Source organism: Dendropsophus ebraccatus, chromosome 3 (genome assembly GCF_027789765.1).
Source record: "Dendropsophus ebraccatus isolate aDenEbr1 chromosome 3, aDenEbr1.pat, whole genome shotgun sequence".
NCBI classification, from domain to species: Eukaryota; Metazoa; Chordata; class Amphibia; order Anura; family Hylidae; genus Dendropsophus; species Dendropsophus ebraccatus.
Genome location: NC_091456.1, coordinates 101,375,877 through 101,403,696, shown reverse-complemented (window position 1 = coordinate 101,403,696; position 27,820 = coordinate 101,375,877). Strand labels below are relative to the sequence as shown.

Sequence of the window (27,820 nt, the reverse complement as noted above, 5' to 3'; positions counted from 1 at the left end):
GCCACCTGTCATGTTCTCTGCACTATACTGTACTGCGCAGCTTAATTAGGGTACAAACACACACACTGTATACGCTGCGTATTTACTGCTGCGATACGCAGCAGATACGCAGCAGATTAGATCTAAATAACTGAACACAGCATAAAATCTGCTGCAGATCTGCTACGTATCTGATGCGTATACGGTGTGTGTATTTGTACCCTAACATAAAGTATCTGATACCAGGGAATCCTTGTACCGAAATGTTTTTTTTTGCCCCGAGTATCGATATTATGATATTGTGCATCACCATTGCAAGGTTGACTATATTTATTGTTTAGAGGCTTTACCTATGCAACTTCATGACCGTTCTCACCGCTTTTGTCGTACATGGTTCTGTTGGTTACAGTATATGTTTTCTGACCAATATGTATAGTCCTGAGATCTTCATAATTAAAGGAAAAAAAGTTATCAAAAAATTTATATGTACCCCAAAATAGAATCAACAAAAAAGTCAACTCTTGCAAGTCCTCACACAGCTCTATTTATAAAAAATAATAATAATAATAATAATAATAATAATTACTCTTAAAATACAGTGACACATAAACAAATTTTTTCTTTAAATGTTTTTATTCTGCAAAAGTATTTAAATACATACAAAAACTATATACATTTGGTATCACCATAATTGTACTGCCCAACAGAATAAAGTTAAAGTGGGGCTGAAGCACTGGAGGCAGGCCGAACCACCCCCAATGGGAGGAAACCCCCGCCCCTCTATGACGCGGCTCCATTGATTCTAATGGAGCCGCGTCATAGAGGGGCGGGGGTTTCCTCCCACTGTGGGTGGGTCGTCCTGTCTCTAGTGCTTCAGCCCCGGCCTGATGGTACATTCACTTTAACATGTCATACATACCGCATGCCAAATAAATGGCCAACAATTTGTGGAATTAGTTTTTTTTAACCTTTATTTCTCCAAAAGAAATAAATAAAAGTTTTTCAACACATTACTAAATTGGTGGCCTTATAAAATACAGTCATGTAAAAACCAAACCCTCGTAATTCTTCATAATTTATACGTTGATAAATTTATAAATTTAATGGTGAAATTGGGCTGGGACAAAATGTCCAGACCTAAAGGGTAAAATAAGCCACATTATTAACCGGTTTATCAGGCTATGTTCACACTATGTAAGTTTCCGGCCGTAGCGCGTTCCGTGAATAAGCGACCGGAGACTTACGTAGTTTGCGTACAATGGAAAGTATACGAAGTACGGCTGCACAGTTCACACTACGTACGAACTTACGCCCGGATCGTACGTGGCGCCGTAAAAAATGAACCAGACCATTGTTTGAGGACGAAAATGCCGTAACTTACGCCCGTAGCATTACATGCGGTCCCGTTCGTAGTGGTGATTTCTTCATTTTTGCAGCTTTTTGTGCCGATCCAAAAGGTTCTGTGGGGTGTCCGGGGCTAGCCGAAGATTTCCAAGTAAAAGACCGCTGTCAGATCGATACGTAGGGCGCTCGGGAAGCGTAAGTAGACTACGGGCGTAAGTTCGCGGGCTGTACGTAGCCGGCCGCAAGTAGCGTAAATCTCCGGCCGGAGTTTACCGCGTATATGTCCGGCCGCGAAAATATGCGACCGGACATATACGTAGTGTGAACATAGCCTTAGGCTGTGTTCTAACATGGTGTTTTTGTTTCCATCATTTTCCCACTTTTTTCAGCAGATTGCACATTTGCTGTAAAATTGTGTTATTGTTGCCACAATTTTGGCGAAGCCACAGCAAAATGGTGCAATTTTACCACATTTACGCAATTAACAGCAAAACAGTGGGAAAATCATAGTAAAAACTAAGGTTGTTCATGTGTTCAGATTTTTATTGCAATTATTAAAGGGGAAATCCAGCAAAAATGTTTTTCTTTCAAACCACCTTGTGTCAAGAATGTAAGTAAATTTGTAATTTACAAGTACTTATCAGCTCCTGTATGTTCTGCAGGAAGTGCAGAAAGTGATTAAAAAGAAAAAAATAGCCGGAGTTTCCCCTTAAATACAATCCAGAAAGGGATTTATAAATTCTCATTCTTCCCTGTTTGTGTGTCCTCCAATCTGTTCCTGGATTTGTATTTAGTAAGTACAACTAAAAACCTGAATATGTGAGCACACCCTTATTACAAAAATGGTATATTCTATTCAAATATAGTTATTGGACTGCCTGTACCATAGGTTAATCACAGTAGAGATTACTAATTCTTTGTAGCTTATTGCTCACTATGTCATTGCTGTTGCCAAAAGTTAATACAGGGAAATTTGTTTTGAATCCTCATAACGAAATGCGTCCTGCAAGCTACCTTGTGATTTCCCATTTCTTCTGTCTGTTGGAAATTCCATGTGATTGGGTTGAAAAAATCCTTTCTTGCTCAGTTGTCTATAGATTAGCAGAGAAAGTACAAAGCTTCCAACAAGACATGTAGCTGGAACCATTGTCCACATAAGGGAAAGCCCATCTGTAAAACAAATAAAAGCATCTTTAAGGGTATATTCACACAAACGGACTCGCAGCGAGATTCTCGCTGCGAGCCCGGCAGGTCCTGGCAGTTCCCACACACTATATACTCGCTGCGGTCTGAACGACTGCAGCGAGTATGTAATTCTACCGCCCTTAACCCCTTCTGCTCCCACCCGGCTCCCCCGCTGTAAGCATACATTACCTCTCTCCTCGCTGCACGGGTCTGGCGTCCTGCTCTCCCGTCCGGCCAATCAGTGTGTTGCCCAGCCGCAGCCACTGATTGGCCGGACGGGACGGGACGCCGGGCCCGTGCAGCGAGGACAGGTAATGTATGCTTACAGCGGGGGAGCCGGGCGGGAGCAGAAGGGGTTAAGGGCGGTAGAATTACATACTCGCTGCGGTCGTTCAGACCGCAGCGAGTATATAGTGTGTGGGAACTGCCGGACTCGCAGCGAGAATCTCGCTGCGAGTCCGTTCGTGTGAATATACCCTTAGCCTATGTTACACGCAATTTTGTTGGCCAAATTTTGTAGCTAAAAAAAAAAGAATCAGCCATAATTGTCCCATTTTATTCAAAATTAAAAAAAAAACGCCTGTATTTTTCTTAACAATCTTTTTCCGTTTTCTGGACGTTTTTTATTTTCATTACAGTTGTTTTTTCTTTAATCGGCCAAGAATAAAGAAAATTACTTGAATTTATTCACTGGAATTGAGCTGCAATACCACACACAAACTGAGGATAAGAGAGGCACTATTTCTGGAATAAAGTAGTAGTATATTTTTTCTACTCCTGGATGAGGTTTAATGTAAATGACTACTTGCTGTCTCTGTACATACTCTGTACTGTCTCTGTACTTACCTATGTTAATGGGCTTGTTAGGCGTCTGCATAGGTTGAGTGGTTTGTGTAATGACTGTATTTATTACGGCCGTTGGTGTATATGTTCCTGCAGTGGTTGACTGATGATTTCCTATAGTAGTGCCCTCCCGCATCTCTGGTGTGGTTTGAGTATTTGCAGAAGCGGTAATTGCGGATGTCAAATAAGATGTCTCCTTCTGTGATCGGGTAGATGTGATTTGAAAGATGGAAAAGGCAAGGTCTGCAGTGGTGGCTTCTTCTATAAAAGAAAAAAAAATGTGTGAGATTATAATGATTGAACAGTTAAAGGGGTATTGCAGACTCTTAAAATTGTGTATATTTTGCTGCAAAGAAAATAATAAAAAGCCCACAATCACACAGCAGCCTGCCATTAACCCCTTAAACGCTGGGATCTTCAGCAATCGTGGCGTTTAAGGTAGTCCCCGTCACTGAATGCTCCCTGACAGGTGACACCTCCGTCCTGTCGAATCGGCGATCTTCTCATAAATAATATATATCATAGCCTCTGATCTATCAAAATATAACAGTATTGTTCCCGCACGGTAACCAGCGTAAACAATAAAAGAAAAAAACCCACCAGGATTGCTTTTAAAGTGACCCACAATCTGACCCCCCCAAACCACTTGTACCTTTGGATAACTGCTTTTAATCCAAGATCTGTCCTGCGGTCCGTTCGGCAGGTAATGCAGTTATTGTCCTGAAAAAAATACTTTTAAACTTGAAGCCCTGTGCCAAACGGGAGTATCTGTGCCCTAACTTTGCACAACATCTCTGTTCCTCCTCCCCACCCTCTTCATCATTATGAATGCTCCAGGCAGATTGCCTACTATTCCCCACCTGTGGCAGCCCGGCACATGGGCTGGATCGTTAAGGACCTGTTAAATGTTCAGCATGTAGAAAATGTTCCAGTGGCATTCCTAATGATGAAGAGGGTGGGGAGGAGGGACGGAGGGGTTGTGCAAAGTTAGGGCACAGATATTCCCGTTTGGCACGGGCTTTAAATTTAAAAGTATTATTTTTAGGACAATAACTGCATCACCTGCCGAACAGACCACAGGATTAAAAGCAGCAATCCAAAGGTACAAGCGGTTTGGGGGGGGGGGGGGGTCAGAATGTGGGTACAGAGTCACTTTAAAGTATATCAGAGAAAAATTAATATAACACTACCAAAAAATGTATCTAACACCAATATGATACCAATAAAAACTATAGATCATGGCTCAAAAAATTACACCCAACCAGCCCTGTAGGTAAAAAAATGGCTCTTAGACGACCAGGATGAACATTGCTTTAATGTGACCTGGACCAGTGGCCGAACTACCGCCATAACAGCAGTAGCCGCTGCTATGGGGCCCGCCTCATCCAGGGGCCCAGCCGACAGTCGTTCAGGACTAGCTAGCCAGTAGAGAATGGAAGCCACAAAGTACAGAAAGAGGCAGACGAAGCATTGGTGCTCCCCCTCCCTCTCTCCCCGGTCACTGAGGGGCAGCGCTGACTCCTCCTCTTCTGCAGCAGCTTTTGCTATCTGCACAGAGGATCCTCTGATGGATAGATGACCTCTGACCTTTTCCTGCCGGACCTCAGACAGCAGCAACTTGGGTGAGTACATACTGTCACTGATAAAGGGAGGAAAGAGGGGGGAGCATGGTGGATGCTTACACACAACTATTGTCAGCAGCATAAGTGTGGGTTTTACTTCTACAGGAGTTGTGACAGTGTAGGACTACAACTCCCAATGTGGCCTGCTGTCTGTACCCCCCTTCCCCCAAAGACTCAAATGAGGCACAGACTGCATAGACAGACCACACTGGGAGTTGTAGTCCCACACAGTCTATATGCAAAGCTACCCTGTGACTGCAGAACTGAAAAACCCCATTGTCACGTACACACTCACTAGCACGTGACGTGGATGCCACTGCAAGGGGTTAATCTATTTCCACTCACTCAATCTTGCACTCACCTACCCTTCAGGTGGCAAATTGAGCATAAATCACACCCCAACACAGTTCCAGCACCTCAACACACACGCTGCAACCACCTTTCAAATTAAGTGTGAAAGAACACTAATGCAATGTGCCAAATGGCAAAAAATGTGAATCCAGCTCCAGCCAGTGCGAATAAAAAATCCAAATTTATTGTAAATACATATTAAAAATTACATGGACGTCCATACAAAAGAAAGAACCGACGCGTTTCAGAGCCTAAGCTCCTTAGTCATGGCTGACTTCCACATGCTATGTAGCCATATTTATGTCCATTGTTAATACAAGCACCTGGGGTTTGGTACCACCCACAAAGGGGGTTGTAACCATAGCCCCATCACAAAACAATCCACAGAAGGAAAACATGTAAGTGGAATACGCACAAACCAGGGAAAAAAAAAAAAAATTTTGAAAAAAAAAATAAAAAAATTTTGAATAAAAAAAAAAAAAAAAAAAATTTATAAGCATAATAAGGTAGGTGAACACATACAGTGCAATGTAGATGATTAGTAGATATAAGCTAGATCATTTTTCATATTCAAGCCTCTCGGATTACGGGTATCCAGTTCAAGTATCCAAAACGCCTTTTGGATACTTGAACTGGATACCCGTAATCCGAGAGGCTTGAATATGAAAAATGATCTAGCTTATATCTACTAATCATCTACATTGCACTGTATGTGTTCACCTACCTTATTATGCTTATAAATTTTTTTTTTTTTTTTTAATTCAAAATTTTTTTATTTTTTTTTTCAAAATTTTTTTTTTTTTTCCCTGGTTTGTGCGTATTCCACTTACATGTTTTCCTTCTGTGGATTGTTTTGTGATGGGGCTATGGTTACAACCCCCTTTGTGGGTGGTACCAAACCCCAGGTGCTTGTATTAACAATGGACATAAATATGGCTACATAGCATGTGGAAGTCAGCCATGACTAAGGAGCTTAGGCTCTGAAACGCGTCGGTTCTTTCTTTTGTATGGACGTCCATGTAATTTTTAATATGTATTTACAATAAATTTGGATTTTTTATTCGCACTGGCTGGAGCTGGATTCACATTTTTTGCCATTTGGCACATTGCATTAGTGTTCTTTCACACTTAATTTGAAAGGTGGTTGCAGCGTGTGTGTTGAGGTGCTGGAACTGTGTTGGGGTGTGATTTATGCTCAATTTGCCACCTGAAGGGTAGGTGAGTGCAAGATTGAGTGAGTGGAAATAGATTAACCCCTTGCAGTGGCATCCACGTCACGTGCTAGTGAGTGTGTACGTGACAATGGGGTTTTTCAGTTCTGCAGTCACAGGGTAGCTTTGCATATAGACTGTGTGGGACTACAACTCCCAGTGTGGTCTGTCTATGCAGTCTGTGCCTCATTTGAGTCTTTGGGGGAAGGGGGGTACAGACAGCAGGCCACATTGGGAGTTGTAGTCCTACACTGTCACAACTCCTGTAGAAGTAAAACCCACACTTATGCTGCTGACAATAGTTGTGTGTAAGCATCCACCATGCTCCCCCCTCTTTCCTCCCTTTATCAGTGACAGTATGTACTCACCCAAGTTGCTGCTGTCTGAGGTCCGGCAGGAAAAGGTCAGAGGTCATCTATCCATCAGAGGATCCTCTGTGCAGATAGCAAAAGCTGCTGCAGAAGAGGAGGAGTCAGCGCTGCCCCTCAAAAATTTTTTATTTTTTTTTTCAAAATTTTTTTTTTTTTTTCCCTGGTTTGTGCGTATTCCACTTACATGTTTTCCTTCTGTGGATTGTTTTGTGATGGGGCTATGGTTACAACCCCCTTTGTGGGTGGTACCAAACCCCAGGTGCTTGTATTAACAATGGACATAAATATGGCTACATAGCATGTGGAAGTCAGCCATGACTAAGGAGCTTAGGCTCTGAAACGCGTCATTTCTTTCTTTTGTATGGACGTCCATGTAATTTTTAATATGTATTTACAATAAATTTGGATTTTTTATTCGCACTGGCTGGAGCTGGATTCACATTTTTTGCCATTTGGCACATTGCATTTGTATCTGTGGATGGGAGTCGGCCCATTACCATCCGTGCTCCACCGAGGATTGACATTTACAGGTCTGAGGATTTGGGTGAGCTGAATTTTTCTTTGCTTTGCTGTGAAAGGACACTGTCAACCCACAACACCACTGACTGGCACTCACAGGGTTAAAACACTACATCCAAAGGCTATGGATTCTTAGAGCATACAAGGACCAAACTTATTAAAGTTTTAAGCTTTAATAGACAAAAGGTACAGTGCTTACAAAAATAAAGGTAAAATAAGATGACACACATACATGCAATAACAGTATAAAATAAAAGGGAGAAATAAGCAGAAACTATCTAAGACTTACAATAGTTGTTGCCTTCCCAGGGGGTAGGAGAAATCATGGATCGCAGCTCAGTCAGACTGACCCCCTACACTGCCACCAAGTTTTACTGTTGCCGCCATATTTTATACAGTCAAAACTCGGCTTAGATTTCATGGCCGCCCATCAGGTGATTAGGATAAGGAGTTGTCCCTAATTGGCTGATTAGGTGATAATGGGGAAGGACCAGGGGCACATCATTGCATATGTCCTTTAATTGAACCATTGTCCTATGGTTGGGGGGTGCTTGAGTGGGTCTATCCATTCTTTGAAGTAGATAAGAACTCCAGGTTGTCTGAGACCCTCAATAAACCAGGCCTAGTGTTTCCTGACCAGAGACTCTAAGGGTACTATTACACCAAGCAATTTTCCGACGACTAACGATTAACGATAAACGATCTTAAACGGCCGCTAAGGCAAACGACCCGAAATCGTTCGCCCAAGTACACGAAACGATGATCGTTATTTATGATCGTTCTTGCGGTCGTTTAGTCGTCGCTACTGCGTACGTTTCAGCTGTGAATTTTTATTCCACCGAACGATGTGTGAACGATGTGCGAACGATGAGTGAACGATCAAACGATAAAAATAGGTCCGGATTCTATTAAACGATCAACGATTTCTCGTTGGTCGTTTAATTGTTGTCTGCTATTACACTAAATGATTATCGTTCAAATACGAACGATTTAACGATTTTTCGAACGATAATCGTTCCGTGTAATACCACCCTAAATAAACTGCTCAGAGTTTATGATGTTTGGACAAGCTAAAGTATAGTGAGTGGAATACACATAACAGTCTATACACATAACAGTCTATAGTGTTTCACCTTCATAATCACATATAATATAACTACACACTCATGAATAGGGACAGGGCTGTCCATATTCATCACACCCATCCTTATGCATAATAATAGCCTTTCATGTATATGAATTTGAATTGTCCAATGTTACCTTTTTTTTAACCCTTAGGCGACCCTGGACGTACCTGTACGTCTAGGGCCACCTTCCCGCGTTCAGAGCTCGTAGCCCGGAGACCGCGGGTACAGCCCGGGACCGCTAATACAGTAATCGGATGCAGCTGTCAAAGTTGACAGCTGCATCCGATTACCGAATGCAGCCGTTCCCTGGTGTCTACTGGGGAGGATCGCTCCTCCGGGACGATCCACACATGTTACCCCTTCCGGGGTCAGTGTCGTAATGGCGCTGATCGCGGCTCGGCACTTGATTGCTTCTGGCTGCAGCAGCCGGAAGCAATCAATGTGCCTATCTCGTGGATCTGTGCTGCATATCTATGCAGCACAGATCTCAATGAGAGATCAGTGCATTTATACTAGAAGTTCCCCAGGGGGGCTTCTAGTATAAATGTAAAAGTAAAAATAAAAGTGTTATTAGTAGTAAAAAGCCCCCTCCCCTAATAAAAGTCAGAATCACCCCCCTTTTCCCATGTTATAAATAAAAATAAATAAATAAACAAACATGTTTGGTATCACATTGTGCGTAATCGCCCGAATTATTAATTTATCCCATTCCCGATCTCGCACGTTGTAATAAAAAGAGATCAAAAAGTCGCAAATGCGCAATAAAGGTACCAAAGAACACATCATGGCGCAAAAAATGACACCTGACACAGCCCCATAAACCAAAGGATAAAAGCGCTATAAGCCTGGGAATGGAGCGATTTTAAGGAACATATTTATGTTAAGAATGGTTTGAATTTTTTACAGGCCATCAGATACAATGAAAGTTATACATGTTACATATCCTCGTAATCGTAACAACTTGAGGAACATATATAACAAGTCAGTTTTACCCCAGGGCGAACGCCGTAAAAACAAAAACCCCCCAAATAAAAGAAATGCGGTTTTTTTTTTCAATTTCACCACACTTTGAATTTTTTTCTGGTTTCGCAGTGTACTTTATGAAAAAATTAAGCCTGCCATTGCAAAGCACAATTAGTGGCGCAAAAAATAAGGGCTCATGTGGGTTTCTAGGTGAAAAAATGCAAGTGCTATGGCCATTTAAGCACAAGGAGGGAAAAACGAAAACGCAAAAATTGAAATTGGCCGGGTTCTCTAAGGGTTAATAAAGAGAGAAAGAATCAAAATCGTAAAAGATAAATACAAATTTTTGGTATCACCAGATGTGGAAACTTCCAGTGTATGAATATAGAACAGTTTTGATCCAGTGTGGTGAACACCGTAATCAGGACCAGATATATTATATTTTTTTACGGCCATATCAAATCCTATAAAACCTTGAATAAGAATGGACTAATAATTCTCATTTACCCCCAAAATGGTACTATGGAGGTGTTATCCAGTCACAGTATTGTGGTATCAGGTCTGGTATGGTGGTATCAGGTCTGGTATGGTGGTGTTACCCAGTCACAGTATGGTGGTATCAGGTCTGGTATGGTGGTATCAGGTCTGGTATGGTGGTGTTACCCAGTCACAGTATGGTGGTATCACGTCTGGTATGGTGGAGTTATCCTGTCTCAGTATTGTTCTGTCAGATCTGGTATGGTGGTATTATCCAGTCACAGTATGGTGTATCAGGTCTGTTATGGTGGTGTTATCCAGTCACAGCATGGTTGTATCAGGTCTGCTATGTCGGTGTTATCCTGTCTCAGTATTGTTCTGTCAGATCTGGTATGGTGGTATTATCCAGTCACAGTATGGTGGTATCTGGTCTGCTATGTGGGTGTTATCCAGTCACAGTATGATGGTATCAGATCTGGTATAGTGGAGTTATCCAGTCACAGTATGGTTGTATCAGGTCTGCTATGTCGGTGTTATCCAGTCAAAGTATGGTGGTACCAGGATTATTGGCCATACGGCTATTGGGTACTTCATGGGGGTTTGTTTGGAGCTGCATTTGGTGACGCAAATGGAACATAGCTAAAGACTGATCAATTATCAATATAATTGTTTATAAAATAGTAAATCATGATGATAATTGGTGAGTGAAAAGGGAACATCTTCAGTTTTAGTACAGGAGCTATAAATACGGCCCTAGACGTAGGTGTACATGTGCAGGTCCCCTCTGCTCTGCCGTACTGCATGCAACACATTTGGGGGGGAGGGCAGAATTCGGCCCTATCGTTGATATAAGTTTAGACCTATATTTGTTGGGCACCGACCGCGCATCGCTACGTGTAATAGCGGTGGGAGGCTGGCGGCTGACGATTTGGAAAGTGTATACATTACCTATCCATGGTCCAGGGCTCCTCCTGCGCTCTGCTTCTCTCCGGGTCCCGTACGCTGCAGCTTCAGAGCTGACAGGTCGCTCAGCCAATCACTGGCCGGGACCGCCCTGGACCCTGGACAGGTAATGTATGCAGTTTAAGCCAGGGCTGCAAGGACATCGGTAACGATGTCCATGCATCCCTTGTTAAATGATTATCGGGCAGTGTAATAGGCCCAGTAAACGTTTACAGTTATTATCGGGCCCTATCAGGCTGTGTAATAGGACTCTTAGAGTTCCAGGCACCATTATAGAGGACTAATCGGGCATTTCTGCGGGAGGGGGGCCCATTGGAAAGTTTGCTATGGGGCCCAGCCATTTCTTGTTACGCCCCTGACCTGGACATTTGTGCATCAATGACTTTTGGTATCTAAACCTATACCTATCTGCTGTGTCTCACCAAAAAAAATAAAATAAAACCTGCAAAATAATGCTACATGCGCTCATAATATCCTGGCGTGACAACTGTAATACCCTCCATTATGGCCTGCGGCCAAACACACTAAGATATCTGTGATCTATTGTTAATGGTTAATGCTGCTGTATACTTTATTGATAGCCCCCATTTGTCAATGTCACTTACTACTTTTTGTCTCTGTACATACCTGTGTTAGAAGCTTTGGAAGGAGCCTGTGTCAGTTGTGTATTCTGTATGGTGACTGCATTAGGTATAGACTTTGTATATTTTCCTGGAGTGGTCGATTGTTGACTTCCTATTGTAATGTCCTTCTCCTCCCCTGGAATAGTTTGAGGATTTTGAGAAGGATTAATAGTGATTGATACATAAGGTGTTTCCAGCTTCTGTGATAGGGTAGATGTGATTTGGTAGGTGGAAGATGCAAGGACTGCAGTAGTGGTCTCTTCTATAAATGAAAATACTTAGTATGAGAATATGCAGTGCACACTTTTTCTGGGCCTATGCATGTCACAGAGGGAGAGTAAATTAGTGCAGGGTAGTGTAAGTGTGAGGAAGAGAGAAGAGCACTCCATCTCACACTTTCATGAGCTTGGCCTTAATTTGGGATCTCTTGGGGCTAAGCTGCTACTGTATCATATCCTAGTGATCTTTCTAGTTCAGTCACGTGTTGGACACAGGCCCCATAGCTACCCTAGGACCCTTCAGGGCTTCAGATCAGGCCTAGATTCCACATGGCTACCCAAGCTACACGTCTACCGAGACCTGCACCCCACATTATGCATTTCAGCCACTGAGAGTGCCCCACAGGGAAGAGAACCTATAACCAGAGCTATTCTGTGGGCTACAGTTTCATGCAACCCAATATCCTATCTTACTTTTTTTTTTTTATTGGAGTTTGTATATCAAATGCATGTACAAAACAGTGTACCAAAATATACTTTCTGATAATAATCATATACAAACAACATAATAACAGTCTGCTGCAGTGGCGTAGCTACCGCGGTCGCGGCGGTCGCCGCCGCGACCGGGCCCGCCACAAGGCACTCCCGATCAATCACTCTTTGACCGCAAGCATTGTTTTGCTTGCGGTCACAAGAGTCTGGCTCCGTCTTCCCCCGGCTGCTGCGCAGCTGCCGGGGGTGTCGGGTCTTACCCCCGGCAGCGCGCGCATCCCAGAGCTCCCTACGCGCCTTGGACCCTGACTTCCGGTTCCGGCGCGCAGGGAGCTCTGGGATGCGAGCGCTGCCTGGGATAAGACGTGACACCCCCGGCAGCCGCGCAGCAGCCGGGGACAGACCAGGAGGAGTGAGGATCAACGTGGGAGCGCGTTGTCAGGTGAGTTAAGTTTTGTTTCGTTTTTTATCAGCCTGCACGGGGGTGGGGGGAAAGAGGGGGGCATCTATGAGGGTGGGGGGAAAGAGGGGGGCATCTATGAGGGTGGGGGGAAAGAGGGGGGCATCTATGAGGGTGGGGGGAAAGAGGGGGGCATCTATGAGGGTGGGGGGAAAGAGGGGGCCATCTATGAGGGTGGGGGGAAAGAGGGGGCCATCTATGAGGGTGGGGGAAAGAGGGGGCATCTATGAGGGTGGGGGGAAAGAGGGGGCATCTATAAGGGAGGGGGGGGTAAGGGGGACCATCTATAAGGGAGGGTGGGGGGAGAGGGGGCCATCTATAAGGGAGGATGGGGGGAGAGGGGACCATCTATAAGGGAGGATGGGGGGAGAGGGGACCATCCATAAGAGAGGGGGTAGAGGGGGCCATCTATAAGGCAGGGGGTAGAGGGGGCCATCTATAAGGGAGGGGGTAGAGGGGGCCTTCTATTTGGGGAGGGGCAACATAGGGGGAGAGGGAATACACAGAGAGGGGCATATATTATTAGGGGGTCACATAGAGTCAGGGCTACCCACTAAATGAGGGTGTAAAGGGGCCAATACAGAAGTGCAGTTTGTAAAGAGATGAGGAGGGTGTCAGTGTGTGGAGACTAATATGTCTGTCTGGCAGATTCTGTGGATTCGTGGCTCGGAGAAGTTCTCATAACGGCCCAGGGCGGATGGAGAAGATGAAAAGGAAAGAACTCCGATCAGAGAAGACGTCTCCTGTGAGTCACCTGATATAACTGCCCTGTAATGTATATGGTGTATACAACCTGTGTAGAGCTGGGGCCACCTCTATATGACTGGATGAGGTGATTTAGTATACTGGATTTGGTCAGTAACAATATGGTGGTGATGGTAGTGGTTGTGGTGTGGCAGTAATGTTTCCTCGCTATATACTGGTGTTACTGGTAATATTGGTCTCAGTATAGAGGATTTGGCCGGTAACAGTATGGCGGTAATAGGTAATATCTGTCTTGGTGTGTGTGTGTGTGTGTATATATATATATGTATATATATATATATATATACACCAATAGCATCACTTGGTCGTAAAAGGAGGGGAGCCCAAGTTGGCCTCTCGCACCAGGGCCCAGGAGACATTAGCTACGCCCCTGGTCTGCTGGTCCATAGTTTAACAATGTGAACATTGCCAGAGATCATAATTCACATAAGAGAAATGTGCTAAAATAAATAAATAAAATAAAAATAAAATAAATAAATGAAATAAAAGAGACATGTGGTAAATGTGCTAAAATAGATAATATACTGTCTTCACATGCTTTGTAGTATACCTTTGTGTGATATCTTCAAGGTTCCTTCTCTTGTCAGTTCTTGATCCTTCACACGCACTTGTGCTTCACATCTGTATGAGGTCTCTGATAGCCAGTCCTCCTCAGGAATCATCCAGCTCCACATTACATTGTATAGGTTATCCTCAACTTGGACCTCATCAAATTCAGGGGTTTTAAGCAACATTTCAGATCCTCTGTAGCAGCTGATTTCAGCTTCAGGAGGGTATACACGCTCCATTGAGCAGTTAAGATAATGGACACCATTTTTCATGGTTTTGCTAAGAAGCAACGTGTCTGGTAAGGCTGCAAAATAGAGAACATATTTAGGTCTCCATACATGGAATTATATGGGCAGTATTTTGTATCTGTAAGCCTGAACTGGAGTGGAACTGGAAATGGAACAAACAAAGAAAAAGCATTAGGGTGCCTTCACACACACCGGATCCATACATCACCTGCTCCACGCTCCGGCTTGCTTCAGGGGTTCCCGGTTGGACATCCTGCTCAGCCAATCATTTACTGCGGCGTGGCAGCGCACTGATTGGTTGCGCAGATGCCTGGAACCAAGCCGGAGTGGGGAGCAGGTAATGTAGGTGGGGGGTTAACTTACAAACTGCATGTGAACTCCCACTGCAAGTATGTATTCTCATAGGAATGAACTGGAAATGGATCCGCAGTGGATTTCGCTGCAAATTCACAGCGTGAAATCCACTGCGGAGCCGGTGTGTTGAGGCACCCTTATAAGGCCATGTTCACATGGCGTATGAGACCGGCCGTTCTGTGACCCGGCCGAGTCACAGAATGGCCAGTGTTCAGAGAAGTACTGCAGTACTGCAGTACCGGCTGGATGATCCCAATTTACCATTGCACATAAGTTATGCAAATTGTATAACTCTCTGCATTGGCCAGTTTTTGGCCTCCCAATTATCCCAAAAAGAGGTTGGAGTAAGCCAGGGATCCCTAGATCTAAAGGAAGGTGCAGGTCCCAGGGGTAGGACCCACATCTTGAGGACCCTTATGGGATATTCTGTGTATAATTGATTTCATTTTTTATTTTTTTTATTTAAAGTGGCACTGCCCAATGAACCTACTGATATGCCCCAGAAGCTCTTTACCTGATGACTTCAGGGCTGTAAATCATTCTCCTCTTTTTCCTCGCATTCTGGAGATAGCCCCTAATTGCTCCTATGCTAATCATGGGCTTAGGAGCATTTGGGGCATCAGCGGACGGCCCGGAGCACCAGCTCAGCCCGCCCCCTCCCGTGCTGCTCACTATGCACATATTAATGCATATTCTCTAAATAGATTTAGTAGATGTTGTACCTGATGCTAGAGATAAAGAGCATTTGGTATGGCTTCTGGTAAAGCTATGTAAAGTCACATAGCACCAGGGTTGTTTCCTAGCACTGGGCAGAGGGTGCAGCTTTCTGGGGAGCCGACCACTGCAGGCTGTAGGGGGCTAGTTGGCAGCAGCGCCTCAGCTAGAGCATACATAGGACGTCCTTGCATTTAAAGGTGGCTCCCTGACCCTCCAGACTGTTTTGCAACTGCCAGACGTGGTCCCAAAGCCAAAAATAGCAAAGGCTTGGGCCTGGCTACAGGGAAACTACCCACAGGGGGACCTCGCTACAGGGGCAGTCTGGCTATTAGGGATACTACTTACAGGAGGGACTTGGCTACGGGAGATATTACCCATAGTGGGGACCTGGCTTTTAAGGATACTACCTATAGGGGAACCTGACTAATGAAGGAAATAACTTGGTGGCCTCTCTACAGGGGAAAATTACATATGGGGGAGATAGATGGAATCTACCCAATGTTCACACTGGTGGCAAATTGAATCACTGGAAGGGGAGTGACGCACAAATATAACATATGCCTATTTATAACTAGCGATTGCAGTAGGTTTCAGGACTAAGACCCAATGAAATGAAGACTTTTGACATGTTTGGTCCTGTGTGGTCTTGTTAAAAAGTTTGAAAAATATACTGCGCAAAACAAAACAAAAAATCACAGTGCAAAAAATGAACTATCATAAAAAGTTATACTATATTAAAATTATAAGTTGGAGAATTTGTTTGTTTTTTTTTAACTTTAGCCTATAATTTTTTTTCTGTTACACAGTATATTTTATGGTAAAATGAATGTCTTTAAAAAGTAAAATTGGTCCCACAAAAAAAGTTCTCAACGGGCTCTGTATATGCAAAAATTAAAGAGTTATGGCTCTTAGAAGGTGAGAAGTTAATGGAGTACCAAAAATGTATTTATTATCTACTAGAAAATGTACCCGGCGCTGCCCGGGTATAAAGTGTCAGTGTGTTAATTAGATTTGTTCTAAGGTGCCCAGGAGGCCAAGCTAAAGGTATTGTTTCATCTGAGTTAATCAGTGGAATTAGTGTATACCTGTAGTGCATAGTTGGAGGGGTTCTGTATACCCACAATGTATAGTTTTTAGGGGTCTCGCATATCTGTAGTGCATAGTTGGGGGGGCTGTATACCTATAGTGTATAGTTCAGGCAGGTCCTGTATACCTGCAGTGTACAGTTGGTGAAGGTCCTGTATACCTGTACTTTATAGTTCGGGGGTCCTGTATACCTGTAGTATATAGTTGGTGCTGTATACCTGTAATGTATAGTTGGTGGAAGTCTTGTATACCTGTAGTGTATGGTTTTGAGGTCCTGTATACCTGTAGTGTATAGTTTGGGGTCCTATATACCTGTAGTATATAGTTGGTGGAGTTCCTGTATACCTGTAGTGTATAGTTTTGGGGTCCTGTATACCTGTAGTGTATAGTTTGGAGTCCTGTATACCTGTAGTATATAGTTGATGGAGGTCCTGTATACCTGAAGTATATAGTTGGTGGAGGTCCTGTATACCTGAAGTATATAGTTGGTGGAGGTCCTGTATACCTGTAGTATATAGTTTTGGGATCCTGTATACCTGTAGTGCAAAGTTTGGGGTCCTGTATAGCTGTAGTATATAGTTTTGTGGAGGTCCCGTGCACTTGTAGGGTATAGTTTTGGGGTCCTGTATACCTGTAGTGTCCTGTATACCTGCAGGGTTGTATTTACCCGTATGGCAGTGTTATTCAGTCACAATGTGTCGGTATTGGTCATGTCTGGTATGGGGGTGTTATCCAGTCACAGTATGGCGGTATTGGTCAGGTCTGGTGTGGCGGTGTTATCCAGTCACGGTATGGTGGTATTGGTCAGGTCTGGTATAGCGGTGTTATCCAGTCACAGTATGGCAGTATTGGTCAGGTCTGATATGATGGTGTTATCCAGTCACAGTATGGTGGTATTGGTCAGGACTGGTGTGGCGGTGTTACCCAGACACAGTTTGCCGGTATTGGTCAGGTCTGGTATGGCAGTATTATCCAGTCACAGTATGGCGGTATTGGTCAGGTCTGGTATGACAGTGTTATCCAGCACAGTATGGCGGTATTGGTCAGGTCTGGTATGGCAGTGTTATCCAGTCACAGTATGGCGGTATTGGTCAGGTCTGGTATGACAGTGTTATCCAGCACAGTATAGCGGTATTGGTCAGGTCTGGTGTGGCGGTGTTATCCATTCACAGTATGGCGGTATTGGTCAGGTCTTATATGACAGTGTTATCCAGTCACAGTATGGCGGTATTGGTCAGGTCTGGTATGGCAGTGTTATCCAGTCACAGTATGGCGGTATTGGTCAGGTCTGGTATGGAGGTGTTATCCAGTCACAGTATGGCGGTATTGGTCAGGTCTGGTATGGAGGTGTTATCCAGTCACAGTATGGCGGTATTGGTCAGGTCTGGTATGGAGGTGTTATCCAGTCACAGTATGGCGGTATTGGTCAGGTCTGGCAGTGTTATCCAGTCACAGTTTGGTATACCTGTTGTGCCCTGTATACACATGTACTGTATGGATGGAGTAGGGGGTCCTGTATATACATGTACTGTATGGATGGAGTAGGGGGTCTACCAGTTATTACTGTGGATGTTGTGAGGCAGCAGTAATGAAAATGAAAGCAGTAATCCTATTGGTTGCTAAGGCTCCAACTGCCGTGTCTGCTGCAGCTAATTATATCACCTGTGTTTGCAGTGAGGAGATTTTCCCATTCATCTCTATGGGGCGCCTCTCTTTCCCCTCCTCCTCCCCTCCTGTACATCTGGCTGAGACGGGACCTTCGCAATAACCTTCCCGGGCACCAAATGTATCTGTGTGCCAAATTTGGGGTCAAACGGTTCAGGCGTTTGGAAGTCTATAGAGGACAGACAGACAGACAGACAGAAGGACAGACAGACAGACTTTGATTTTTATGATATACTAGAAAATGTACCCGGCGCTGCCCGGGTATAAAGTGTCAGTGTGTTAATTAGATTTGTTCTTAGGTGCCTAGGAGGCCAAGCTAAAGGTATTGTTTCATCTGAGTTAATCAGTGGAATTAGTGTATACCTGTAGTGCATAGTTGGAGGGGTTCTGTATACCCACAATGTATAGTTTTTAGGGGTCTCGCATATCTGTAGTGCATAGTTGGGGGGGGCTGTATACCTATAGTGTATAGTTGAGGGAGGTCCTGTATACCTGTAGTGTATAGTTTTGGGGTCCTGTATACCTGTAGTGTATAGTTTGGGGTCCTGTTTACCTGTAGTATATAGTTGGTGGAGGTCCTGTATACCTGAAGTATATAGTTGGTGGAGGTCCTGTATACCTGTAGTATATAGTTTTGGGGTCCTGTATACCTGTAGTGTAAAGTTTGGGGTCCTGTATACCTGTAGTATATAGTTTTGTGGAGGTCCCGTGCACTTGTAGTGTATAGTTTTGGGGTCCTGTATACCTGTAGTGTCCTGTATACCTGCAGGGTTGTATTTACCCGTATGGCAGTGTTATTCAGTCACAGTGTGTCGGTATTGGTCATGTCTGGTATGGGGGTGTTATCCAGTCACAGTGTGTCGGTATTGGTCATGTCTGGTATGGGGGTGTTATCCAGTCACAGTATGGCGGTATTGGTCAGGTCTGGTGTGGCGGTGTTATCCAGTCACGGTATGGTGGTATTGGTCAGGTCTGGTATAGCGGTGTTATCCAGTCACAGTATGGCGGTATTGGTCAGGTCTGGTATGACAGTGTTATCCAGCACAGTATGGCGGTATTGGTCAGGCATGGTATGGCAGTGTTATCCAGTCACAGTATGGCGGTATTGGTCAGGTCTGGTATGACAGTGTTATCCAGCACAGTATAGCGGTATTGGTCAGGTCTGGTGTGGCGGTGTTATCCATTCACAGTATGGCGGTATTGGTCAGGTCTTATATGACAGTGTTATCCAGTCACAGTATGGCGGTATTGGTAAGGTCTGGTATGACAGTGTTATCCAGTCACAGTATGGCGGTATTGGTCAGGTCTGGTATGGCAGTGTTATCCAGTCACAGTATGGCGGTATTGGTCAGGTCTGGTGTGGCAGTGTTATCCAGTCACAGTATGGCGGTATTGGTCAGGTCTGGTGTGGCGGTGTTACCCAGTCACAGTATGGCGGTATTGGTCAGGTCTGGTATGGAGGTGTTATCTAGTCACAGTATGGCGGTATTGGTCAGGTCTGGCAGTGTTATCCAGCACAGTATGGCGGTATTAGTCAGGTCTGGTGTAGCAGTGTTACCCAGTCACAGTTTGGTATACCTGTTGTGCCCTGTATATACATGTACTGTATAGATGGAGTAGGGGGCCCTGTATATACATGTACTGTATAGATGGAGTAGGGGGCCCTGTATACATGTACTGTATAGATGGAGTAGGGGGGCCTGTGTATACATGTACTGTATAGATGGAGTAGGGGGTCCTGTATATACATGTACTGTATAGATGGAGTAGGGGGTCCTGTATATACATGTACTGTATAGATGGAGTAGGGGGTCCTGTATATACATGTACTGTATAGATGGAGTAGGGGGTCTACCAGTTATTACTGTGGATGTTGTGAGGCAGCTTCCCTAGCAACCATTGCTCCCTGTGAAAATGAAAGCAGTAATCCTATTGGTTGCTAAGGCTCCAACTGCTGTGTCTGCTGCAGCTAATTATATCACCTGTGTTTGCAGTGAGGAGATTTTCCAATTCATCTCTATGGGGTGCCTCTCTTTCCCCTCCCCCTCCCCTCCTGTACATCTGGCGGAAACGGGACCTTCGCAATAACCTTCCCGGGCACCCAATGTATCTGTGTGCCAAATTTGGGGTCAAACGGTTCAGGCGTTTGGAAGTCTATAGAGGACAGACAGACAGACAGAAGGACAGACAGACAGACTTTGATTTTTATGATATAGATATACTGGTACTTACCATATATATCGAGTTGCACTGATATTTGGTAAGTTTGGCGAAATCCAGGACAAGATCCTACACAGATTTTAGTGCCCTCCATGGAGATACTTATATTTTCTAAAGTCTGGACACTGTACCCAGGCGCGTTATAGATTCCATTATTAGCATTGTCAAGTCCTTTCCACTCCACTATACCCAGAGGGCAATTGATAGAGCAGTTCAGTTGTATTGATGATCCAATAGACACCACTGCATTCTCAGGATGCACAGATAAGTAGTGTTGAGCTGTATACATAGAAGATAAAATATATATTTAGTACAAACACTCATAGGAAAGATAAAGTTGGTAGGTAGAAGTCAATTATTAACCTTTTTCCTTATATAGGCAATTTTTATTTTTATAACTAGAGCCTAATGGGTAAGCTAAAATGGAACTTGCTTGGCTCAAGCTCCATACATTAATCTCTATGTACAAATCTTGTTCCACGAGCTGCATATCATGACTTCAACCCTGGATCTGGAAATTCTCCCATGGAATCTGTGTTTAAAGGTAATGTAATACCATAGGAGCCCTGTAAGATTGGCCCTACTTGTTAAGAGTGAACTTTAACCCTTTAACCAAAGTCTTATGCTGTTACTGTTACAATTCAATTAAACCTATTTTCACACCATAGTTATGGGCTATGTCTTAGGTTAGGGCTATTTAAATATATAATTTGCTGGAGCACTTCTTTAAATGTTATTGTCACTTATGCTTTATGCATCCCTAAAAAGTTTGACTCACGTTTGTCAGATTCTGCCATCCCCCCAAAGAATGAGCGGGTTCATTCTTCAGGCGGACAGCGGAATCTGGCAAACTATATAATGAAGCCTATGGGACCAGCGGAGATGCACGTGTCCGCGAATGGGTGTGAGCTGCAAAATCAGCGGCGGGTGATCCGCCCTCTCTGTGCCCTCTAATAAATATATGATGCCTTTTTAAAACTGGATATGAGATATCCCTTGATCTTATAAATGGTATTTTAACAAAAGACTGTAGAAATACCGTATTTTGCGGGGTATAAGACAACTTTTTAACCTTGAAAAATCTTCTTAGAAGTCGGGGGTCATCTTATACGCCGGGTATGGCCGCCCCAAACGGTGGTGGTGGTGGTGGGGGGCTCAAAAATTGCCCCATCCCCACTGTATGGGGAGACCACTATAAAAACAAACAAACAAACATTTGACTCACCTGGGGCCCGTTCCTGGCATTTGCGCGCCTCCCATACCATTCCGGGCGCAGGCATGGAGATCGGTGAACCTCTCTTGGAGACACTCGGCTGCTGGGAGAGCTTAGCGAGAATGCCAGAGACGGAGATCGGTGAACCTCTCTCGAAGACACTCGGCTGCTGGGAGAGCTTAGGGAGAATGAGAGAGGCTCTGGAAGTTACCGAAGTCTCTCTCATTCTCCCGAAGCTCTCCCGGCAGCCGAGTGTCTCCGAGCCTCTCCGATGAGATGGCTCGGAGATTAATAATAATGATCTGTGATGTTTTTAAAGAGTATAGGTAACCTTTGAATCAGAGGTGGATATGGACACCGGGGAGAGGGGAAAGTATATAAAAGAACTGTGAATGTTATGTTTTTATAAGCTTGAGAAAGGCTCCAGCCTATCAAGGAGCCGAAACACGTTGCCATAGTCAATAAAAATTCCAACGGTAGATTGTGGCGTTGGATTGAATTTCCCAATTGGAATGCCGCTGTAAAGGATACACTCAATTGGGTCATCTGCTCTATATTGCCCTAAGGGAGTCTTTTTGGCTAGCTACATCCAGGTTTGTTTATGGTTCCATTATTCACACCTCAGTTGTACACTGTGGTTGTCCCAGGCAAGCAGTGATGACAAATATTTTTCTGTGAGCCTTCAATAAAGTTGTGCCTATCTGCTGCACAACCAATTAAGTTGAGTGAATGTAGCTTGGAAGCATCTGACACATTGATTGAAGACTCAAGGATACTACACTAGAAAGTGCCCCCTCCTCCCCCCAAACCCCAGGCAATGTAAAAATTAATGTTGAGCTGTGATGGGATGCTATGGGCAACAAGGCAGCCTGACAAATTTCCCCCCGGTTGTGCCTAAATTTGGCATGTAAGTACATTGGATGTCTTGACCTTGCTGGATGTATACAGTATCCACTTACTGCTGTTCTCTGTCATCAGCCATTATTACACTTTTTCTCTTTTCAGTTAAGACACACCCAAAGGGCAATTATTAACCCAAACTAGAATAATGTACCAACAGCCGAACAGCTAGACAGTTAAATGTCGCCCGTTATTTTAGACTCAAAATGACGGACGCCATTTTAAATGGAGCTGAAAAAACGTTGTGTGAACATAGCCACATACAGCAGTCCCTCACTGTTGTTCTGTGTTATCATTCATTATCAGAAATTCCTGGCCTACTATGAGTTTCACAGGAGTGGATTATGGACTTACTTTCTTTTGAATGACTTGAGCTATTGTATCATAGTGATCTGTGATGTTAGTTCAGGTCATCAGACCATAGAGGCTCCATGATCCCCTGATTATAATGTGATGGTTTTTATTTTTATATTTTTATTCCGCAGTAGCAGGTAGTGCACAAGATAATAAATGGGTATGAACATACATTCTAAAAAAACGTTAAAAAATAAAATATATAGTTTTTTTTTTTATTTACATGTGCACTTCCTGTGACTGGTAGCAGTAAGGGACGACAGGGCCCCTCCAGCATTTGTGTCGGGAACTGCAGGGATGTCGCTGCCAGTCAACAGAAGTGCATATGTAAAGACAACATTTTTTTTTAATAAAGTTATATTACAAAGTACTATATCTTTATTAACCATTTGACAACACAGGAAGAGCACAAAACTGACAGTGGCATTTAATGGCTTGTAAAAGTCTTCATTGGTGTTCAGTGGGGGGATTGGCTTTCCACAATGTGATCACGGGAAGACGATCCATTAACCCCTTAATCAGGGCCATAGCACTTGCATTTTTTCACCTAGAGACCCATAGACCCAGCCCTTATTCTTTGCAACACCTATTGTACTTGACTAATGTCAGACTTAATTTTTCCATTAAATATGCTGCAAAACAGAAAACAATGATTTGCGTAGTGAAATAAAAAAAAAAAAGCTATTTTTTTTTTATTTTGGGAGGTTTCGTGTTTACGCCATTCACCCTGTTGTAAAATTGACATGTCATCTTTGTACTTCAAATCAGTACAATTACAATGATAGGCAACTTATAGAATATTTTTTGACTGCTTTTAAAAAATTAAAACCTTTAAAAAAAATAACAAAAAAAAAAAACTACATATATTTAAAATTGCTCTATTATCATCCTTATAACGCTTTGAGGTTGTGTGAGGTGTCATTTTTTGTGGCATGATCTGTACTTTCTATCGGTAACTTGCTTACATATATGTGACTTTTGATCACTTTATTACAATTTTTCTGGATTTGATTTCTGGATTTGTTGTAACAAAAAAAATCAGTGATTTTGCACTTCGGCAGGTTTTTATGCTTACACCGCTTACTGCGTGAGATCAGGCATCTGATAATTTAATAATTTTTGTGATTATGGATGCGGCAATAGCAAATATGTTTATTTATATTTATTTAAGAAAAAGGGTAATTTAAACTTTAAAGGGTGATTTAAACTTTGGGATTTTTTATTTATTAAAAAACTTTTCTTTTTTTATCTACAGTAACTTCAAGTCCCCTTGGGGGACTTCTATTATAACTTCACTGATCTCTCATAGAGCACATATGTCAACATGAACATATGAACTGCATTAATCTCTGAGATCAGTGCTTGATTACAATAGGCTGCTGGAGCCTGTAGCAATTAAATGCCGAGTCGGGATCAGCGGCATTCAGCACTAAGGCCCGGCCCGCCAGGAAACAGGGATCCCTCTCCACGTCCCTGGATGTCAAAATGGGTTAAGGGGTTAAAAAACAAAAATTTGCTCTATTCTTAAGGGGTTTAAACATCAGTCTCCGGAGTACCCCTATAAACTATGATTTAAAATAATAATAAATAAGGCTGATCATGTGAATGGCTGGCATGAATCTGGATGCTGCAGGATTCTCACATGGATTGCAGCCTGCTTCAGATCTATGGAACTTATCATTGATTTCACCAGAAAACTAGTGTAAAAAAGGTGATTTTTTTTTAAGCACAAAAACATTCATAAATTTCCCCTCTCTGCACCTGGTAATAAAACAGCTCATGTTGTTTATTAACCAACCAGTTTGGGTGTTAGGTATTCATATGGTTAAAAATGAAATAAACAATGTGTAACTACAGAGCTATATAGCTACTAGTGATTTTCCCTTTAATAAGGCAACAAAGACATGGAGTGGCCTCCTGAACTCCCTAGGAACAAATCCAATGAACACACAAAAAGGGAAGATTTATTAAAGTGTCACAGTTGTTTACATTTTTTTTGCAGAAATCAATAGTACAGGCGATTTTAATAAACTTTGTAATTAGGTTTATTAGCCGAAAAAAAAGCATTTTTATCATGAAAAAGCAGTTTGAAGCTCTCTCCACTGTCTTCATGGTTTTCTATAGAGAGGGGAGGGGTGAAGGGAGATAAGGCACCAAAACAGGACAACAAAGAGTTAATTTATAGCTATATCACCGGGCTATCTCATCTGAAGTCAGCATTGACCTCTCTGACCTCTGAATACCGGCTTTCACAAAGCTCTCACTGTGTAATCTTTTGTTCTCTGCTCTCTGCTGTCGACTAATCTCCCTCCTCCCCCCTCCACTCTCCATAGATTACACAGGGCTCGACTGATGTAAACTAGTCGAGATTTCCTAATAATGAGCAGTGGATGACAGAAAGGAGAGGAGGGGGGACCTGGGAAAAGGCTTTTTGAATGCAGATAATGGCATATTTGTCTAATAAACCCAATTACAAAATTTCTTAAAATCGCGTGGACTATTGATTTCTGAAAAAAATAAAATAAATTACAGTGACACTTTATCCCCTAGACGACCCAGGGCGTACCCGTACTTGCTGGCGTTGCTAGGGGAGTTAAGAGCAGGGCCGCGTAGTGGCCCCGCTCTGAACCGCCGCTATCCCGGGTGCCGCTTGTAGCCCGGGACCGCGGATATTAGCGGGCGCAGTCCGATCACCATGCCCACTAATTAAGTATTCAGATGCAGCTGTCATTATTAATAAAAAGCCCCCTCCCCTAATAAAAGTTTGAATCACCCCCCTTTCCCATGTTATAAATAAAAATAAATAAATAAACATGTTTCATATTGCCACGTGCGTAATTGCCCAAAATATTAATTTAGCACATTCCTGATCTCGCACGGTTAACGGCGTAAGCACCAAAAAATCCCAAAGTGCAAAATTGCGCATTTTTGGTCGCATCAAATCCAGAAAAATTTTAAGAAAAAGAGATCAAAAAGTCGTATATGCGCAATCAAGGTACCGATAGAAAGAACACATCATGGTGCAAAAAATGACACCTCACACAGCCCCATAGACCAAAGGATAAAAGTGCTATAAGCCTGGGAATGGAGCGATTTTAAGGAACATATATTTGTTAACAATGGTTTGAATTTTTTATAGGCCATCAGATACAATGAAAGTTATACATATTACATATCGTAGTAATCGTAACAAGTTGAGGAACATATATAACAAGTCAGTTTTACCCCAGGGCGAACGGCAGAAAAACAAAAAGAAAACAAAAAAAAAAAAAAAGGGGGGGGTTTTGTCAATTTCACCACACATTGAATTTTTTTCTGGTTTTGCAGTGTATTTTATGCAAAAATTCAGCCTGTCATTGCAAAGTACAATTAGTGGCGCAAATAAAAAGGGCTCATGTGGGTTTCTAGGTGAAAAAATGCAAGTGCTATGGCCTTTTAAGCACAAGGAGGAAAAAACAAAAATGCAAAAATTTAAATTGGCTCGGTCCTCTAAGGGTTAAGCTGTGTTACAATACAATTGTCATTTGCTGCCCATAACAACCTATTTGAGTTAATTAATATAAAAAGTTGAACTTTAGTTGTTCTTACCATAAGACAGCTTTATCCCCCCCCCCCCCCCCCAAACATTTTATATTCGGGCACCTTTGGATCATATTTTAAAGTTTAGAGCTTTTGCACTAGAAAAGCTAAGAGCTCTAGCTGCAGGGCAACTTTACCTGTAATACCTGCAGTACCACCAAAGGTCACAGTATCACAATGTCTGTAATACAAAGCATAGAACTATAGATAATGTGGTCTTGTTGCACAATGCCAGTTGCTGCCACTGACCTGACAGTCTACAGATATCCGAACCTGCTGGATCTGTAAGTATATCGTATTTATCAAACAGGTTCAGATACATATTTAAATAAATATTGCCAGTTTGCAAATGCGCCCAGGATCTGTAGGGTCCTGCATGCTTCTGCATCCAGAAACGGACATCTGCTGTAGCGCGGATGAGTGGCGCAGGTGCACTGAGCATACCAACTGTGGGCACTGGCTAGAGCACGCAGGACCTGACAGATCGAGGGCGCATGTGCAAACTGGCAAGTCGGCACGCGGCCCTTGCCAGCAACATCACCAGGAAGCAGGAGGCTGGGCTGCAATCAAACAGGGCGGGCCGGGCGGCAAACAGGAATTAGGAAGTGGTGGTGAGCCGTCCCTTTAAGTCTCAGAATAAATTAATTATAATAAGTTGTGTCAATGACAAACTTGTCAATTATTGAGTCTCTATTTAGCTCCAGTCATAGTCTCAAAAGAAACCTGTCACCATGAAAATGCTATCTAATTAAGGTTATAGAGCAGGAAAATTGATATATACAGTATTTTTGTGGGAAAACATTCTGTATAACTTGTAACTTATTGACTAAAATCTTTAATTTTTCTACACTAAAGGAGTCCAGTGACACTTTTCTGGTCGTCTTAGAGCTTTTCAATCAGCAAATGACAAGTTATACTGAATCTTTTCCCACAAAAAATACATAAATCTGCTCAGTTGTTCCTGCTCTGTAACATGTAAAATTAGATTTTCATTTTTAGGTTATGTCCCACAATGTAAAAATAAGTGCAAATAACAGCTGCTGTTGCAAAATAACTGTTAATAGCTGTTATTAATTATCATGATCATTAATAATTGCTGTTATTTAGAAACAATGGGCGTTATTTGCCCTTATTTTTACATTGTGGGAACAAAGCCTCATGGTGACAGGTTTCCTTTGAGTGAAATGAACAGAAAAAGTTGAGGACACAGAACTCCTTCAAGTCTTTTTAACACAGTAATGAAACAATGACTCTAAATTGCAAAATTAAACAAAACATATAAAGTTAAAATCATGTGAAGTACACTAAAATAAAAAGAATAGAGATCATCTCACCATTGTTTAGATGGAACAGTTGCAGGAGGACGATGCAGAGTAAACTAGAAGCCATGTCTGTTCTTCAGAGTTCACTTATGAGTGGTTC

The 27,820-nt window shown here is 42.9% G+C and overlaps 1 protein-coding gene across 2 annotated transcripts; it reads right to left on the bottom strand.

Annotated features, from left to right (window-relative positions):
- Nucleotides 1-832: 832 nt before the first annotated feature.
- MADCAM1 (mucosal vascular addressin cell adhesion molecule 1) lies at nucleotides 833-27,820 on the bottom strand. 2 transcript variants are annotated; one of them, XM_069964449.1, is made up of 6 exons: nucleotides 27,733-27,820; nucleotides 20,365-20,631; nucleotides 14,064-14,366; nucleotides 11,583-11,840; nucleotides 3,355-3,612; nucleotides 833-2,493 (listed from the first exon to the last, which is right to left on the bottom strand). In XM_069964449.1, exons 1-6 carry the CDS (start codon nucleotides 27,785-27,787, stop codon nucleotides 2,282-2,284), a joined length of 1,353 nt encoding a protein of 450 aa, XP_069820550.1. In that variant the 5' UTR covers nucleotides 27,788-27,820; the 3' UTR covers nucleotides 833-2,281. The 2 variants fall into 2 exon arrangements, with proteins under 2 accessions (XP_069820550.1, XP_069820551.1); XM_069964450.1 differs by having other exon boundaries at nucleotides 11,583-11,714.